The following is a 20831-nucleotide window of genomic DNA, read 5'->3' on the forward strand; positions in this document are numbered from 1 at the left end:
TATAATATACAGTGACCAGATCTGTACAATTTATATATGCAAGATATTACTGATTAACTTAACACATTGTTGAGTGTTAGACATGTCACTTCCAATATTCAATGCTGTCTGTTGGTTCTGCTAACTCTCTGTAGTCCTGAATGCATTTCAAATTAATTGTAAATAAAGCATCATCTTCATGAAAATGTTTTGGTCCTTTTCCTGTTTGTGCATTTGTGGAAAGGGATAAGTTCAACTGATTGGGCTGTGTACAATCATATATTTGCAAAGAAGGAGTGGGAAATAGTTTGTTTACTTATTTAATCATGATTTTTCAGCTTGCATAAAATGTCTAAGAAAATAAATGCATTTCAGGGACTGGTCTTCTGAAATATGTTGTACAAATGTAGTGAAAAGAGAAGCTCTGTACCTTAGGTCGGAAGTTGGTTGTTGGTCCTACATATTCATGCTGGGCCTTTGGAGTCCCCCAAGGATGATGGAGTTTGAAACACTCATTGCAGTAACTCGCCTTGCAGTCCATGCAGCTCTTTGTGGCCTCCTGAGGTGGGGGCTTGCAGAGATTGCACATGATTGCCACCGCTGCTCTAGCGGCCTGTCTGTATCTTTCCACAATTGTTTCCAAGGTGAAGTTTCGGAACAGACCACTAAGGCCACGTTCTCCAAGATCTATGTCATATTTGCAGCTAGGACAAGGGAAGGTGGTGATTCCTTGACTGTGGATGGTTCGTTTCCAGCCTGGATGGGCAGCAGATCCTTTTTTAGTCAACCAACACATGAAAAAATAACGGGAAGGTAGAGAGGAAGGACAGATAAGGGAGAGTGGAAAAGAAAGAGGATTGACAGAGTAGCAAAATTATATAGATTATTAGAATTGCTAGAAAGAAGATGTTAGAATATCAGAATAGTACAGCACAGAAAGAGGTCATTCAGCCTATTAAGTTTGCACATGCTCTGTCAAAGAGCAATATAGTTAGAGCCACTACTTCCTCCTGCCTATACCCATGCAATTTTTATCATTTAAGATCTTAAGCAATTCTTCTTGTGAATCTGTACAGACCATTTAATTGAATATGCATTTCAAATTGTAATGACTCATTGCGAAAAAGGTTTTCCCATATGTTACAACCAGCACGTATGCCAACCACTTTAAATCTGTGCTTCTTGCCGAATAAGATTTCAGCTGCTGGAAACAGTTGCTTTTAATGTTCTCCATCCAACACTTCACAATGTTAAACACGTGTATTAGAGCTCCTCTTAGCCTTCTCTGCTTTAAGAAGAACAGCCTTAGATTCTCCAGTTTATTGACATTACTCAAAGCGCTCATCCCTGGAATCATTCTAATCAATCTCTTCTGTATTCTCTTCAAAGACTTCACACCCTTCTTAAAATTGTGCCCAGAACTGAACATGCTGTACCAGCTGGACTGAACCAACATTTCATCTAGGTTTAGCATAAGTTTCATATTATTTCCTAGCCTCCAAATTCCATATGTTTTCTTACCTTTATTAACAATCCACCAATTTCAAAGATATGTGTCCAAACAAACTTAGATCTCTCTCTGTTTGGAATCTCTTTACAATTTTGCCATTTGGCTTATAACTTGCTATGAAAATGTTTTCCATAGCCTAACAAAATCCTATTTAAAGTGCAATGTAAACCCATTTACAATATTGATACAACTTCTATGGAGCCAGAAAATAATTGACCATTGTAAAGGTTCTTGGGTATGCTAGATATGTTTAAGCAATGTAACTTAAACAAAATCAATATTTCACTTCACAGAAAGTAAAGTTTGGTTGTCAGTGGTTTAACTTTTGAAAATTGCTCATCTAATTTTTATAGTTAGTGTACAAGTCATGACAAATTAGAATCTTTCATTGCAACTCTATGCAAGAGGCATTTTACGAGTCAGTAAAGCTAAACTATTTACTGAAATAGTGCAAGCTGACACAAGATTACTTTAAACAAATTATTACATTGCATTTAATGAACTTTCAGTTTATTTAGAAAACCTTAGATTGGACTACTTGGAAGTATAAACACTATTATTTGGCATATCCAGTCTTCTTTCATCATTAAAGTAACCATGGTTAATCTATCCTGGGATGTTATCCCAGAAGGGGTGTAATGTAATCTGGAGTTTAAGGTACAGTTTCACACATTCACTGATTTTTCTAATGGCAATAATATCAAGTGTCTATTTTGTCCAGGTAAGTGACTTGATCAAAGTGTTATCTTGTTGTTCATGGAGACATTGTGCTGTGTAATATGAATACAGGTTTATAACACACAGAACTAGGAAAATAAACACACATCCAAAAAACAACTAGGTCATTTTGACTTCACTTTTATTAAAGGTCACTCTGATGCTTTTCCTTCCAGCTCCCCCCAACCGTGCCCCCCCCCCCCCCGCTATCTTGTCAATGTTTTTCTACAACTACAAATCCTGAAGATAGTGCATATTTGCACAAATTGAAGTGCTTTGAGTTTCTACCCCGCCCCCCCCACAAAAAGCCACTTTCAATCTGTGACTGTCTACCATGGGACACGGCATGGCATGAATACATATCAGGAATTTGAACATCGCCTCACTGAATGCAAAACCCTGCAGGCCATGAATTCGGCATCGAAGCCCAAATTCCTGATAGGCAGTCCGGAAGCTCTGTGCCAAGACTGCTAAGTCATTTTATTTATCTCAGTAAGCACTGCTAGTGAAATTAATCACTCATCATAGGGAAGGAAATATTACCCTCATCTGGCAACTACAACAAGCCATTCCAGGGGGGAGTCACTTCATAGCAAATCAGCAGCAGAAAGCTGAGCTAACATTCCCTCGATAGCTCAAGGAGTAGGGACATAAAAAGACTAAAAACCGCCAGCTCAGATATTCTGGGTTCACACAGCTCTATGTTACACTAGGTAATGCATCACCTCCTGAGCTAGTCAAGGATGGGAGCTTGGAAAATTAACTTAAATACATCTTTCTGCAACACATGTAGCAAATTAAAATGAGGTAATTAGATAAAAGAAATATGCTACATTGATAATAGCAGCTTTCATCCCAAAGCATATTTGAGTGCTTTTGGAGCGTAGTCACCGTTGTAATGTATTGGATCTAATTGTTAGATAGCATCAAATTTACAAAATCATAATGTTCAATAATCACCCAGAATAAATGAATGAAATTTCCAAAACGTTTGAGTTCTTTTTTGTTTCAAAATTAAGGAAGGCAGACTAATTATTATTAACATACAATAATATACAATCATACCAATTAGGAACAGGAGTGGGATATTCAGCTCCTTGAACCTCCTTCACTTTTCAATACGAGCATAACTGATCTGATTACTCCACATCCTAACCTACCTTTGCTAACCTTTCACATTCGTATTATCAATTATCTATATAATTCTGCCATAAAAATATCCAAAGACTCTTCTTTTGAGGAAGAGAGTCCAAAGATTCAACAACATCTCACAAAAAAGTGTTCTCATGTCTGTCTTAAAGGAAGGACCTCTTATGCTTAAGCAGTGATCCCTGGTTTTAGATTCTCCCAAATCTACCATGTCAATGCTGCTCAAGAACTTATATGTTTCAATCAATTTTACTCTTCTAAATTTAAATGAATAAAAGCTAACCTGTCCAATGTTTCCTCCTAAGACAATCCATCTATTCCAGGTATTCATCTAACAAATCTTTTTGAACTGCTGCTAAAGCATTTATACACTTCTTTAAATAAAGAGACCAATATTGTTTGGTGTACACCAGATATAGTTTCAATTCTGAAACAACTGAAGGGGTATACTCCCTAGTGTTGTATTAATTTCTCCTCCTAATAAACCATAACCTACTATTAGCTTTCCTCAGTACATACCTGCATACCAATGGTTTGTGATTCATGCACTAAAACATGTAAATCTGTATTCACAAGTCAGGAATGTGATGGAATACTCCCCACTTGCTTGGATGAGGGCAGCCCCAATGACACTCAAGAGGTTTGACACCATCCAGGACAAAGCAGCCCACTTGATTGGCATTGCATCCACTCCCTTCATCACTGATGGTCAGTAGCAACAGTGTATACTACCTACAAGATGCGCTGCAAAAAATGATCAAAGATACTCAGAAAGCACTTTCCAAACCCACGACCACTTCCTTCTAGAAGGACAGGGGCAGCAAATATATGGTTCCACTCCAAGTCACTCACCATTCTGAGCTGGAAATATATTGCCGTTCCTTCAATGTCGCTAGGTCAAAATCCTGGAATGCCCTCCCTGACGGCACTGTGGGCCAACCACCATGGGCAGACTGCATCAGTTCAAGAAGGCAGCTCACCACCACCTTCTCAAGGGCAACTAGGAACGGGCAATAAATGCTGGCCAGCCAGCCATGCCTGCATCCCACAAAATAAATAAATACTTCAGAGGTCTGCGACCTCTGTACTTACATAACAAACTGATCAGTTGCATATTTTGTCACGTTATATTTCAGTTGCCAGATTATTGCCCACTTACTGGCCTATCTAGATCCCTTTGCAGCCTCCTTATCTCATCTTCAAAGTATCTTTGTGCCATCAGTAACTCGAACTACCTTTTTTCAGTACTTCCATCCAAATAATTTACATAAATTATAAAACATTAATACCCCAGCATTGATCCCGATGTGCACCACTTATTACTCCTCATCAACCAGAAAATGATGCATTTATGCCTACTCTGTTTCCTGTTAGCTAGCTATTTGCCTAACCATGTCAATATGTCACTCTTATATCATGATCATTTTCCTTTCCACAATAACCTTTGCTGTTGCAATTTATTAAATGCCTCCTGAAAATTTAAGTGCAGTGCATCCCTTAAGTTTGTTTTTTTTTAACCACCTATTACTTCTTCAAAAAACTCCAATGAATTGGTTAAACATGATTTCCCTTACACAAAATTATGCTGACCCTATCTAGTTTCATGGAACATTGTTCAGTGGCCTGTCATCAGGTCTTTAATTCTAGTTTCTAATACCTTCCCTATGATAGATGTCATGTGAGAGGCTTTGCATTTCCAGCTTCCTGTCTCCTTCCCTATTAGAATGAAAGTTACATTTGCTATTTTCCAAACTAATGGAACTTTCCCTGAATCTATGGAACTTTGGAAGATTAGTGGGCGGCACGGTGGCACAGTGGTTAGCACTGCTGCCTCACAGCGCCAGAGACCCGGGTTCAATTCCCGCCTCAGGCGACTAACTGTGTGGAGTTTGCACGTTCTCCCCATGTCTACGTGGGTTTCCTCCGGGTGCTCCGGTTTCCTCCCACAGTCCAAAGATGTGCAGGTCAGGTGAATTGGCCATGCTAAATTGCCCATAGTGATAGGTAAGGGGTAAACGTAGGGGTATGGGTGGGTTGTGCTTCGGCGGTGCGGTGTGGACTTGTTGGGCCGAAGGGCCTGTTTCCACACTGTAAGTAATCTAATCTAATCTAATCAAAGCCAACACATGAACTATCTTACTAGCCATTTCTTTTAAGACCTTGGGATGAGGTATAGTTAGCCCCAGCTCCAACAATTTACACAGGTGCAGTTTCATGATGAGTGAAATTTTCCACTCTCCCAGTTATTTCTAGAAATCACAATTTCAGAAATTTCTGGAATGCTACTAATTTCCTCTACAATTAGGACCGATGCAAAATACTTGTTCAATTAACTTGTCATCTCCTTATTTCCCATTATTTCCCAGACTTACTTCCTATATGACTAATGCTCACTCTGCTAATTCTTCTCTTGTTTTAAAATTTCTGTAAATTTTTTACTGTTTTTATATTTCTAGCTAGCTTTCTATTGCATTCTAATTTTCCATCCATATCAATCTCTTAGTTATTCTTTCCTTTTTGAAAATTCTGCCCAGTTTTGTTTTAACTTGCCAGTGAATCTTATGAAATTCTTTGTTTTTAAGTTTGATAATTTCATTAAGTTTTTTTTGTTACCTATGGGTGGTGAGGTGTACCTTTGGAATTTTTCTTTCTTGTTGAAATACATATTTTCTGTGTATTAAACATAGCAACATAGAAACTAAGCACAGGAATAAGCTATTCGGTCTTTCAAGACTGCTCCACCATAAAATGTGATCATAGCTGATCCTCTATTTCAATACCACAGCCCCGCTACCTCGACCCACCCCTTTGACAACTTTTAAAAAAAACTATTTATTTCTTCAATAAATTCAGTGACTAGGCCTCCATGGCATTCTGAAGTAGAGAATTCTATATATTAACGACCCTTTAATTGAAGAAAGTTTTCCTCATCTTCAGTACTAAATGGTCTGTCTTGTATCCTGACACTGTTTTCTGAAATATCACTTCAAATGTCTGTCCTTTAAATATTGCTCTAATTTATCAATTTATAGTAGTTGGCTCTGCTTGGATGCCCTCATAATTGGCCTTATTTAAGATTTAAACACTTGTCTTAGACTCATGTTTCTCTTCCTCAAACTGCATGCAAAATTCAAACATATTGCAATCACTCTTGCCTAGCAGGCACCTTAATTATGTGATTACTAATTAGTCCTGTCTCATTGCACAATACCAGGTCTAGTATCGACTGCTTTCTGGTTGGCTCCAGAATGTGTTATTCTAAGAAACTATCCTGAAAACATTTGTTGTTTCCAGTACATTAAATGAACTCCTCAACTAAGCTACCTTTTCCCATCTAATTTTTCCAGGCTATACATAGATTAAAATCTGCCCTGATTATTACAATACTTTCTGACAAACACCCTTTTTTTTCCCTTTCTAATCTATTCTGCAATCTGGTTAGTGGTAGGAGGCCTGGACATCATTCCCACAAGTGACTTCTTACCTTTATAATTTTTTATCTCGACTTGGACTATTTCTACATCGTGACTTCCTGAACTTAAATTAGTCATTTCTAATGTTCTAAAACTATCATTAATTCATAAGGTGTGCAGACTGTTGTACTGCTGCTGGAGCAGCTAACACAGCCACTGTGCTACCCTGTGGGCCATCAAGTCCCCAAACAGCAGGCTTTCTTCTAGCCAGTACCCACTCAGAGGCAATCAAGTTTTACAGGGTGGTCTCCCCCATTGCAATAAGCACCTCAGATGCAGGCAAAATGCCATTGGAGGTGGGACGTGGCATTTAAAAGTACATGTCATGGTACGTATTACACTTCAAGTGGCTCAACTGGCTGTCGTGTGGCAGCTCATTTGCCATTTGGTCACCACCAGCAAACATTGGGGACTTCCACCAGTGCTTTTCTCTGTCATTCTGCAAACAATCCCTCCTCCTGGTCTGCTGCCATAGGACTCATAAAATTCTGCCCGATGATTGAAAATGACATTAGAAGTTATTGTTTTCTTAATTCACCTGATGTAGAGGTGCCAGTGTTGGATTGAGGTGGACAAAGTTAAAAATTTATTTGGAAGCACTAGCTTTTGGAGTGCTGCTCCTTCCTCAGGCCTAATGAAGCAGCATTTCACCTCATTTGATTAGTTACTGATCAAGTACACCAAACTGTCCTGCTTGGTCAATTTGGTATTCTAACTTCAATCTTGAATTTATATAGCATTTTATGAAAATATATATCATTGTTCTTTGAAAATATTTCTCATCTTAAAATAAACTTTAGAGAGTGTTTTGCTATATGTTGGTTAATGTCAGTTACACTTCCTCAGCGGAGACCATTGGCATTCACTGGTGCATAAGAGACTCTAATTAGACATGCCTGAAATTGTTAACGATCACTAGCTATGAACTTAACAGCTGCTCACCTTAATTTTAAACACAACTGCTACTGAATACCTATCCATGTCACATTGTCAGAATTTCTTACAACCCTCCCAACCCACCCACTCAAAAACAAACAATTGAATCCACACTACCGCTGTATACTATTAAAGGTAAAACTGATTGAGTTAATAAAACTATTTTATAACTAAATTTTTCTTCCAAAATTAAACTATGCTAACTGAACTTGTAATTGATTAATTCAGATTTTTTCTGTTTACAATTCCAGAGCGATATTTTAATTTAATTCCTAGTCTCAGGTTGTTGAGGGTTTATCATATCCCGTAACAACCCTTTAGCAAATATCTTTTATCTTATTTGATGGGTTATTATATAAATATTAATAATTAAGTTTGGAATGAAAACCTTGTGCAATTTATGACAGTGCTGCAGATTTTACTGCCTGAATCGCAGCAGCTGATGTATTTTCAGCACAGGTGAGTAACTACAGGTAAGTGGATCAAGCCTTCAAGGAGTCAGATGATGTTGGACATTGCTTTAAACAAGGGTAGATGTAACATAATTGGATATATTCTCTGGTACTGAAAATTCAAATGAAAAAACTTATCAGCACACGTGTAACATTGGTTAAGCTTTCGGTGTGAATGACATTCACAATATTCAGTGTATTGATACTTGCTGCTCGCACTTAGACTAATGCAAATTTGAATGGAAACACCAAAACTGACACTAAACAGATGCTTTTAACCTCAAATTGGTTTCAGGTATGTGTGATTTTCTTTGGATGAAGGTGGGGGTGGTGTTGGCGGGAGCAGTTGGTGGATTGTCACTGAATGAGAGCCACACTTCCAGTCTTAGTTTTTCAGATTTATATTAAGTCCCAGGGATTGTTCAAATGCCACAGTTCCATTTCCTTTTTGCATCAGGTATGTCTAGGTGATGACTTCCTTTGTGATGACCAGAAGCACACTCTTGACATTCCTAGCACCACAAAGGCATGTTTGATATAATCAAATGGCTTTTGTGTCCTTCCTGCAAGCAGTTGATCTGCTTGCTGGTAGGAAATTGAAATTGGTTTTCCTTTCGATGTTCAGGTTAAAATACAATGAGACCCCAGTGAAATCATGGAACTGTAATTTACAGAAGGTCATGATGTTTTTATCTGAGGGTGCCTCGGCCACCTGTAAGAGCCTATAGGTTAAAATTAGCATTTTCTCACAGCCCACTCCCTCAATATTCCCAAGATAGAGACAATTAAGATTGACTCCACAATATATGTTTGTTGCTTATAGGAAGTACTACTCCAACCTGAATTTTTATACATAACCTAATGTTAAGTTACCCGAGCCTTTTAGTCAGTGATTTCTGAGCCTCTTTATCATATTACCACCATGGATATTTACAGTTCCTGATAAGCTCAATTAAAAGATAAAAAACATGGAGCCCATGCAGTTTCCTTTTTTTTAAAAAAAGATTGGAGATGGAATGTGACAGAAAATGAGAAAGAGGGAAGAAAATATGAGAGACAGAAAAAGATAAAGTGAGATTGAAACAATGACTCAATGAACAGATGAAGGATAAGAACACTGCATAACAATGCCAACATTTCCTGGGAAACCATTTTGCTTATGTTCAGCTACCCTGTTCAGATGATATAGCTGAGAATGTTAATTTAGCATTAGTAATTTACAGGATAGTAATATTTGGTTATTTATAGGATAGTAACAATGTTATTAATATGCAGACTAGCAATGTTGTTAGTCAGAAGAGAGAAACATTAATAATTCACAATATAATATAATAAGTTAGCAAGCTATAATATTAGTAATAACTCAAATGCTGGTGTCAGTACAACACAATATTTTCAAATGTGAACATTTATGAACAATGTGAGCATGCTGAACATTTATTGACTGAACATAACTATTTTAAAACAAGTTAGTATGCCCGAAAATCATAAAGTAAAATGTACTAAGTAATGCGAAATAATATCTTAATAATTCATTAGGACACAGGATTAGCTTGGTTAGTATTGGTCAGTCACTTCACATCAGAAATATTTCATGTAAAACATTGAATGTCAATTAAAAAAGGTAAAATAAACTGAAATAAATAATGTAAACATATAACATCTAAGCAATTGATTGACACAGTCTAATGATGGATTTTAATTTTTAGCTTTTTTTCCCCTATCCCCTTTATTGTGCTCATACTATTTCATTCCTGGCACTTACTCTTAATATTTCCTCAATGTCAATGTTATCCAGTTGCTGACAGCTGCAGGAAAGTGTCATAGGACAATGCTCTCATTAAGTACCTTCCAGCAGCTTGTGGGACAGACCATTTAGTTCATGGTCATCCATCGTCCTGAGTTGAATGGCTCAGAATGTCAAATGACTATGTAGCAATTAATGGCCATGAAACTGCATTCAGAAAACTTTCACTCCAATGCTTTCTAAGAAAACTCACTGACTTTTCTTTGGATAAATTGAATTGGTATATCTATAAATCTATCGTATGCTGCAATACCTACTGTTGATTTGTATTTTGCAATATTTCAGGCAGTAAGAAAGAAACATAAACCACAGCAAACAACAATACCACACAAAACACAACAAAATCAGGAAACAGTGGGATGTAGCACAATCAGAAAGCAGCAGATCACAGAAGCAAGCACTGGGACAGGCACACTGTTGTTACAAACTAATGAACCAAGCAAAAGAGAACTGAATGCCAGAAACAAAATACTCAGCAGTGGTCAGGTTACACTGAAGTTCACATAGGGTCTGGTTCCGTTCTCACTTGTGCTGGAATGAATAAGCATGCATTATTACACAAGTATTATATGTGTCACAAATTGACAATTCATTTGGTCATTAGATGAATGCCTAATCTCAAAACATGTTGAGACCCGTTGATAGATTTTTATTCAGTGGTACTATCACTTCTGAGGTTCAGGTACAAAATTGCATTTTAGATTATTCTAAACATCACTTCCCAAAAGTGCTGAAGTGATGTTCATCATTTACAAGCAAGTATTACTGTATCATAGAATTTTAGTTGATTAATTTGTTGAAAAAGCAATTCTATTGTAAAGATGTCTTCCATTTGTTAACTTCAGCACTTGACCACCATTTGTTTGAAAATCACCAAACATTTTCTTCTCTTGCAAAGACATTCATTGTAATAGAGCTGTAGTGAAGAATCATCAAACCTAAATAAACACAGAATAGGTCTACCTTTTCTCCCAAATGACCTTCGCAGTGAGGCTGTAATCAATTAACATAAAATCAGGAAGGATCCTCCAGTACCATTACGCTATAATAAGTAAGCCCTATATTAGTTTTATACTTCACTGGCTGATCAATACATTACCTCAGAGATAATGCAACATAAATTAGGTTACATTTTTAAAAGCATGATTTAATTTGTAGAATAGGATTAGTTCACTACATTTCTGAATCAGAAAAACAGTACCAAAACAGAGCTACAATAAACTGCAGCACCTCTTGCTTCTCAATATATTTAAAACACTGACTTGTAGTGTTTATTTATCCAGTTTAAAAAATTACAACAATTTACTTTGACATCATTCAATTAGTGTACAGAAAGCACAATGCAAACTATTCCTCAAGCTATAATGCAGCCCAAAACATTTCATTGGGTAAAATATTCAAAATGAGTTTGCACATCAACAGTACAGCAACTGGTAGAAAATGTACAATAGTTTATATATAACATTTACTCCATTGGAATAATTTTGGAAATGATATGAAGTATCACACATAATTCGCACTCTCCTTTATTTATGGCATGAAAACCTATTATAATAGTTCCATATTTTACACATAATTTATGATGTCTTAAACAAAAGCTAGTGATTTCTGTAATTTGACATAGTGAATGCTGACTATTTCATAACTGAGAGCAGCATAAGTATTCTTGTACTCTTAACCATTGCCCTAGTAAACATCTTTTCCAGAAGAATAATCAGGAAAGAGAATCCTGACTGATTTTTATTCTCCTCTTATCTTAGAACACTGGAGCCAACTATACCATTACTAATGTCATTCCAATGGAGATCAGTTAACTTGAAGATCAAATCTGAAAACATCTTGTTGGTATGTCTCCTCTAATATAATATTTACATAAATATAATAACATAAGTTAATAAGCATTTAATAAACAAGCTACCAAAGCACATATAGAGACTACATTTTTCTCTCAGGTAAGAACATAAGAATGAGAAGTAGGTAATTCAGCTCTCGAGCCTGCTCTGCCATTCAATATGATTAGGGCTGATCTAATTCCAACCTCTATTCCACTTTCTCATCTACTCTCCATAACCTTTCAACCCATTACTGATTAAAAATCTGTCTGTCTTGTCTTTAAATTTACTAAATGTCATGGCATCCACCGTACTCTGGGGTAGTGAATTCCACAGACTCATGGCCCTTTGAGTGAAAGAATGTCTCCTCATCCCCATTTTAAATGTGCTACCCCTTATCCTTAAACTATGACATCTCATTGTAGATTGCCACACACGAGGAAACATTCTCTGTATGCCTATTTTGTCAAACCCTTTCAGCATCCTAAATACCACAATTAGAACTCCTTTTGTTCTTATAAGCTCCAGAAAGTATTGGCCTCTGTTACTGAATCTCTCTTCATAAGACAAATCTCTCAACCTCTAGAATCAATCTAATGAATGTAATTACAAATAGCCTTGAATAAAGGGACCAAAACTGTACTCCAGTTATGGTCTCACTAATCCTTGCACAATTGCAGTTACATTTTGCTACTTTAAACTCTACTTATTTAGTAATAATTGCAAAAATTCCATTTGCCTTCTTTATTACCTGCTGTGCTTGCATACTGGTTTTCTGCAATTCATGCATGTGGACACTCTGAAGGTGCTGTCTATTTAGATAATAAATTGCCTTTCTATTCTTCCAATGAAAATGGATAAGCTCACACTTATCTACATTAAACTCCAACTGCCAATTTTGGGCAATTCACCTACTCTGTCCATACCCATTTGTAAATTTCTTACTTCTTCATTGCAATTATACCTATTTTAGTGTCATCTTCAAATTTGGTTATTGTACCTTCTATCCCTGCATCTAAGTCATTAATAAAGATTGTAAATAGTTGGGACCCAAGGATCAAACCCTATGGCACCCTACTAGTTACACCTTGCCAACCAGAAAAAGACCTAATTATCCTGATTGTCTGCTTTCTGTTGGTTAGCCAATCCTCTATCAAACCTAATAAGCAGGACTTAGTGGTTTCGAGCACACTCCTTGCATTTTGGGATTAGGTTTAAAACCAGTTCAGGTTGAAACTTGGGACAAAACTGTTATTTAATTCCAAGAGCCAGTCATAGAGATACGAGGCATAAAGTTCCTCCCAACATGAGGCTGATGAAAGCAGAGTTCAGCAAATCAAATATCCTAAATGCTTTTTGACTTGAATGGAATCCTGATCTGTAACAAGTGATAAAAAATTCAAACATTTATTTTCTAAGGTTTCTGTCTTGTGCTTGCTTCAAAAATATTATTGCAAATGCTGCAACACTTTTTTTTAAGAGGTATCAAATTTGGATAGAACGTTGACCAGCAACAGCATTCAAAACGGATAAGAACTGTCATCAAGAATTCCTGCAAAAAAAATCTATTTATTCATGATTTCCAATAAATAAGCATCAACCCATCTCCATTTTCTCCAGAACAATGTTTAGAAAAAGGTTTTTCAATAAAAGTGCACCACTACTGTACAAGCATTTTTCACTTGGCATGGATTATGTTGTTAACTTTGGGTGTTGTTGACTGTTCATTATAACCACCCTGGTGATAAATGTCATCATCAATTTCTGAACAATCACTTTATATCAATAGTAAACTTCTGAAATTATAAAATACTTTTTCAAACTCACTCTGAACAATTTAACTGTAATTCCCACTCTACCTTGTTAGCTTTCTTGTGTCACATGTTCACTGCAGTTTCAATGTCAGAACAATTCTTGTTTTCTTAACTGTATTCCACTATGAAATTCTGGATACTCTGCCCTGCCGTATCAAATTCTCCCAAAAGATTGTTCATCTCATTACCCTCTTTTGCCCTTCCTCAGCAAGGTATTTCTCTCAGGAAAAAGCCAATGTTTTGTTCTACAATTTAGTAGCATGACTTAAAAGCAATTTGTTTTTTTTTTGTTCATTCATGAGATATGGTTGTCTAGGCCAGCAATTATTGCCAATCCCATGTTTTTCCTAAGAGGATGGTGGGAAGCTACTTTCTCAAACTGGTGTAGTCTTGTGTTGTAGTAGATCCACAATGCTGTTAGAGAAGGATTTCCAGGAGATCTAGTGACACTGAAGAAACATTAATATAGTTTAAATTAAGGATAATGAACGGTATTGAGGGAGCTTGCAGGTGGTTCCCATGCATCTGCTGCTCTTGTCTATCTAGAAGGTAGCATTCAGGACTTTAGAAGGTTCTGTCAGAGGAGCCTTAGTAAGTTGCTGCAGTACATCTTGTGATGGTATGCACTGTTGCTACAGAGAGTTGGTGTTGAGGGAATAAAATGTTTATGAATCTGGTGCCTATCATATGGGCTGGTTTATCTGGATAGTGTCAAGCTTCTTGAGTGTTGTTGGAGCTGCACCCATCCAAGCAAGTGGGATGTATTCCATCACACTCCTGACTTGTGCATTGTAGATTTTGGACAGACCTTAGGGAGTGAGGGGGTGAGTTCCTAACCTGTGACCAGCTCTTGGAAGCACAATAATTATGTGTCTAACACAGTTCAGTTTTTGTCCATGGTGTCTAACACTACAAATATTTATTAATTGCAGTTGCTGAATAAAGAATTAGAGTTCTGGTATGTATAGCAAAGATGGCATTGGAGTGGTAATATCATGGACTAGTTATCCTGAACCCCTAATGTTATCGGGATGTGGGGTTGAAACCCATGATGGCAAGTGGTGAAATTTGGATTCAATAAAAAACTGACCTAATTGTAGTTATGGAATAACTGTTGATTGTTATAAAAACCCATCTGGTTTACTAATCACTTTTAAAGAAGGAAATCAATTTTGTTAACCTGATCTGGCCGAAATGTGACTCTAGACATACAGCAATGTGGTTTCCTCTGAAATGCTCTCTAGGCAACTAATTGTGGACAATAAGCTCATTTCCTATTAATATTGTTTTAAAATCATAACTTGGAACTTCTAGTGTAGATGAAAATGTTAAGAATGAAATATAACAACCTCACCCTGGATTTGAATGATGGATATCATTAATCACAACATGAGATGATACATTAACCTATCCATCTTCCACTTATTAATATAGTTCAATATTATTCACGAACTAATTGTTGACAGAAGTTATTGGAAATGCGCAGCAAGTCAGACAGCAATCATAGAACATAGAACATAGAACGATACAGCGCAGAACATGCCCTTCGGCCCTCGATGTTGCGCTGACCTGTGAACTATTCTCAGTTTGTCCCTCTACATTAGCCCATCATCATCCATGTTTAAATCTCCCTAATGTGGCTGAGTTAACTACATTGACAGGTATGACATTCCACGCCCTTACCACTCTCTGAGTAAAGAACCTGCCTCTGACACCTGTCTTAAATCTATCACCCCTCAATTTGTAGTTATGCCCCCTCATACAAGCTGACGTCATCATCGTAGGAAAAAGACTTTCACTGTCTACTCTATCTAATCCTCTGATCATCTTGTCTGCCTCAAATCATAAAGTAAAAATGTAGGCTAATCCTATGGTGAGGGGGATAGTGCCTGAATTGCTAACTATCCTTTTCTCTTTATAGTTATAGACTGACCTGCTGCATATTTCCACCATTTGAAGAACTTTAAACTTTTCTTTGTTAACTTATTTATTGCTTGAAAGCTCTACTCACACCATAGGACTGGGATATGAATTAGTTAGCAAAGATCTGTGCTTAGAATGACATATACAGTGTTGTGTTCAAGTGCATTATAGACAGGTCTACATTATACACTTTGCATTGCAACACTGTCAAAAACAAAGAGTTAATTTTTTTCTGCATGTTGTTGTCTTAGGTTTTCAAGGATGTGTGTTGACTTTCACACGCAATTTCATTTTCTTTGAAATATTTCAAGAAAATTATATGTTCGGCACTGTATATTTGTACATATTCAATATAGCACAACATTGCTGTAAATAGACACAGATTACATAGGGATTCAGTAACAGCTGAAATGATGTCATACCAGATGCTTTTGCTTTTTTTCTTTCTTTGAAAGGATGCCATAGTGTATGATTCAAATTGGCTTTTGAGAGTTTTAAAATTCACAATCATTGCTGTGGTGGATATGGATTATCCTGTAACAGTCTAACATAATAACCTTATAATAGGTTGTGTTGTTTCTGGTGAGGGTGGCAGTCAAAGCAGCCAGTGCTCCCCTTCCTGATTGCTATCTGATGTCTGCTGTAAATCCACGCATGGCCATATTGCAAGGTTTGAACTGCTCTTGGCCATGATATCCCACCATAACTGCATAGGCTGTGAGAATTCACTGCTCAAGTTTATACATATATAATGCCACTTGGTAAATGCATTAAACTCATGAACTAGAAACGTTGCCATGTCTGACCATAATAACTAATTCAGAATCCCAGAAATCTAGCGAGTGAGAAAGCTTTTCCTGTCTGATAGACAATAAATATATTGCAATTCCTTCACTGTGGCTGAGAAGATCCTGAAATACCTTCATAGCAGCACTTTGGGTGTCCTTACGTCCCTATAGAGACAGCTCAAGAGACAGCTTACCACCACCTTTTTAAGGGCAGCTAGGAATAGACAATAGATGCTGGCTTAGACAATGCTGCCCTTAACTTGCAAATGTTTTTTTTAAATCATATTAATTCTAAGTGACATTGAGTTGGTGGATATGGGGCGTGATAAAAGATATATTTGTGTCACTGGTTGCCTCTGAAGTAGAGGCAGAAACTGGCTTCTTGGGTATGACAGAGAGGATTATATTCTGTATCTAACTTGGTTATGCTTTACTTTAGGTATATGAGAGTGCTCAATGCTGACTTTGGATGTTGAAAGCATTGAAATAGGAGAATTAGTGTAAATAAAAATCATCAAAGAAACCAGTAAATTGTGTTGGTGCACTTGGTTTTAAACATTTAGTTCCATATGTGGAAACTTAGAGCTAATCTTAGATACATGCTATCTTCATTCACATATCCATTCCCACTAGATTAGATAGGGATGACTTTGACGAATAAATTTAATATGTCTTTGATTTTCATCATATTATGCCACTATAAAAGGTGCCAGATAAAAAAGTAATAAAAACTAAATCTCTGCAGTCTCAGTTTAAGGCTAAGTGGAGCATCTTTCCAATAAACATCTTTGTGTTATTTGAACAGCATTTGTGACTTTACCATAGTAGTTGTGGACTGTCCAATGAAAGACCAGCAAAATTGAAATAGCACTGTAACTCAATAGCTCAGCCTACTCCAAGTCAAAAATAAGTATGGTGATCCTGCAAGCAAGAGGCATTGCCAATGCTTTTGGCACTTTCAGTGTTCCACTTTCAATAAGGAAACTAATGCAACTCACATAATGTCATGGTCTGTGCTCCATGTTCTGTTGCTGAGGTTACAATCTTGCTTCTAAAGATTGGAATATGAATGAAGTATAAAGGTATAGAGGGAAGGACACTGGATACATAATGTTTTGCATTTATATTAACAAACCCTCAGAAAAGGGTTAGAATATAATTTTTCTGAGGTTTGTTAGGAGAGTTTCTTTAACTGGATTTTCATTTCAATTTCATACCTCCTAATGTTCAAAAGGTTTTCATGCTGCTAATGTTAATAGTCTTAACCTTTTCTCATTCATATGGAAACATTGATTTTCCTGCTGCTTGGATGCTGCCTGACTTCTGTGCTTTTCCAGCACTACTCTAATCTAGAAAAGGATCAGGAGCAGACCATTCACTTCACTAAACCTGTCTCACCATTCAACACAATCATGGCTGAACCTTTATGTCTACTCCATACACTGACATATTTAGCTTTTAGAAACCTAACTCTTTCTTACTTAAATATATTGAGTGAAGTTGCCTTTTCAGCTTTCAATGGTAGAGAATACCACACATTTACCAACCTCCAAGCAAAGACATTTCTTCCCTTTGCAGTCCAAAATGGCCTACTGCATATGCTGAGATTGTGACCCTCCATTCTGGAACCCCAGCCAGAGAAAACATTATCTGTGCATCCAGTTTGTCCAGCTCAGTCAGAATTTTATATATTTCAACGAGATGGCCTTTTGTTCTTCCAAACTCCAGTGAATGCACACCCAGTCGACCCAACATCTCTTCAGTTAACAAATGATTCCAGAAATCAGTCTGGTGAACCTTCACTCTTCCCCGGTCAGTATATATTTTCTTGGATAAGGAGACCAAAACTGCACATAATGCTTCAACACAGCTGCACTGAAACCCTCCTGCAATGAAGACCAACATGCCATTTGCCTTTCTGTTTGCTGCAGCTGCATGTTTGCTTTCAATGACCAGTGCATAAGGACACCCAGCTACTTTTGTAAGATCATAAGATCATAACAGATTAAACAGGAGTATAAAATTCAGCCCCATAAGCCTGCTCCATCAGTCAACAGAATTATGGCTGATCCAACCTTCCTCCCAATCACTTTCCCAATAACCCTGAGTCCTCTGCTGATCAAGAATCTATTCAGCTCAGCTTTAAATATACACAAGGACTCTGCCCCCTCAGCTCTCTGTGGCAAGGAATTCCAATGACTCTCAACCTTCTAAGATGAGAAATTCCTCCTCATCTCAGTTTAAACTGGCTGCATTTAATTTTGAGACAATGTCCTCTGGTCCTAGACTCTCCCACGAGGGTAAACATCTCAGCATTTACTCTGTCAAGCCCCTTTCAAATCCCATATGTTTCAAGTGGATCATCTATCATTCTTCTAAACTCCAGTGAGTACAGTCTCGACCTGTTTAAGAAATTTCTCATCAGACAATCCCTCCTTGCTGGGCATCATCTAAGTGAACCTTCTCTGAACTGCCTCCATTGAAATAACATATTTTCCTCAATGAGGGGACCAAAATGTCTCTCAGTACTCCAGACGTGGTCTCACCTTGTACAGTTGCAAGAAGAAATGTCTACTCTTATACTCCAACCCCCTTGAAATAAGGGCCAAAATTCCTGGTTAGCTGTGATACCCTGCTGTGTGCTAACTTACTGGGTTTCATGCACTAGTATCCCCAAGTTTCTTTGTGTAATAATTTTCCACAACCTTTTTCCATTTAAATAATACTCTCTTCTTTTGTTCGCCCTTCCAAAATGAAACTTTTTATTTTCCCACATTATACTCCACTTGCCATCTTTTTGCTCACCTACTTAACCTTTCAATATCTATCTGTAGACTTTGTATCCCTCTCCCAACCTGCCTTCCCACTTATTTTTGTGTCAACTGCAAATTTGGCTACGGTACATTCATTTGCTTCCACCAAGTTACTAACATATATTGTAAACAGTTGCGGTCCCAGCACTGATCCCTGTGGAACCTCACTAGTTATAGGTCAACAACCTTAAAAAAAACTCCTTACTCCTACTCACTGTTTCCTGCCCATTAGCCAATTCTCTATCCATGCAATAAAGTACCTCCAACATCAACATTTCCCAATCTATCACCATTTAAATAATACTCTGCTATTCTGCTTTTCCTGCTGAGTGGACAACTTCTCACTTATCCATGTTATATTGCAACTCTAATGCATTTACTTTCTATCCTCTTCACTGCTCACAGACCCACCTAGATTTGCATCATCAGTAAACTTGGAAATGTTATGTTTGATTACTTCACCTAAATGGTTGATATAGATATATATATGTGTGTGTGTGTGTTGTGAGTAGCTAGGACCCAGCCACTGATCCCCACTCGTCACCACCTTCCATTCTGAAAAAATAAGTTATTTTTCTTACTCTGTTTCCTATCTGCATATTAATGTTTATCAAACTTTAAACCAAATCATAAAGGTGAGCTGCACAAAATGAATCACTATCTCCAGACTATCCTTCACATGGTCCCCTACACAGGTTGGTGTTGGTTAATGGGTTAATCTTCCTTCTACATATAAAGCAAAGGCATTTACGATGGGCAACAAATGTTAACCTTGCCAGCAATGCTCACAGCAAGTGAACAACTTAACTAAGATGTTTGGATCACAAAGGAAAGACATTTTTTTATTTTGCAGAACACATAAATATTCTCTTAGAATCCCACTGAAGAAGTCACTTATTTCTAATGTCAGCATTTATAATGTAATACCATAATGCATATTGTAACCTAATTAATGGTTAGATAAGTGATGTCTCATTTATTTGGATTATATTATATTACAGAACTCACACTAACTCTGAATTACATTGAAGGGATGACATCATTTTGTTAGGGTATTTTGAAGTACAATAATCTCCTGTACAGACTCCTCGAAAACTTCAATTCCTGATTAGCATATGGCTTTTGCCCTTTCAAGACTGAGGGACAGGTTTTCCTTGGATACATATTATCCCTAGTTTTAAGGTTAAAGTTTCAAAATGAAATAAGAAAACAGCTAAAGCTAAATTTTCATTCCCCGATCCCAAGCCTGTCGGAGGTTAACATAGAACATAGAAGAATACAGCGCAGTACAGGCCCTTTGGCCCTCGATGTTGCGCCGATCCAAGCCCACCTAACCTATACTAACCCACTATCCTCCATATACCTATCCAATGCCCGCTTAAATGCCCATAAAGAGGGAGAGTCCACCACTGCTGCTGGCAGGGCATTCCATGAACTTACGACTCGCTGAGTGAAGAACCTACCCCTAACTTCAGTCCTATATCAACCCCCGCTTAATTTAAAGCTATGCCCCCTTGTAATACCCGACTCCATACACGGGAAAAGGTTCACACTGTCAACCCTATCTAACCCCCTAATCATCTTGTACACCTCAATCAAGTCACCCCTAAACCTTCTTTTCTCTAACGAAAACAGCCC

The 20831-nt window shown here is 37.3% G+C and overlaps 1 protein-coding gene across 17 annotated transcripts in view; it reads right to left on the reverse strand.

Annotated features, from left to right (window-relative positions):
* Positions 1-20831, reverse strand: part of trim36 (tripartite motif containing 36) — a 153332-nt gene that overhangs the window by 80053 nt on the left and 52448 nt on the right. For 8 of the 17 annotated variants that reach the window (XM_043711000.1, XM_043711002.1, XM_043710899.1 and 5 more), the window contains 2 exons: positions 10987-11016; positions 410-753 (listed from right to left, as the gene is read on the reverse strand). In XM_043711000.1, coding sequence (XP_043566935.1) covers positions 410-568 — 159 coding nt within the window. In that variant the 5' untranslated portion in view covers positions 569-753; positions 10987-11016. The remainder of the gene's footprint in view (positions 1-409; positions 754-10986; positions 11017-20831) is intronic. The other 9 variants (XM_043710991.1, XM_043710984.1, XM_043710926.1 and 6 more) reach the window with 3 other exon arrangements.

Source organism: Chiloscyllium plagiosum, chromosome 2 (assembly GCF_004010195.1).
Source record: "Chiloscyllium plagiosum isolate BGI_BamShark_2017 chromosome 2, ASM401019v2, whole genome shotgun sequence".
NCBI lineage: Eukaryota > Metazoa > Chordata > Chondrichthyes > Orectolobiformes > Hemiscylliidae > Chiloscyllium > Chiloscyllium plagiosum.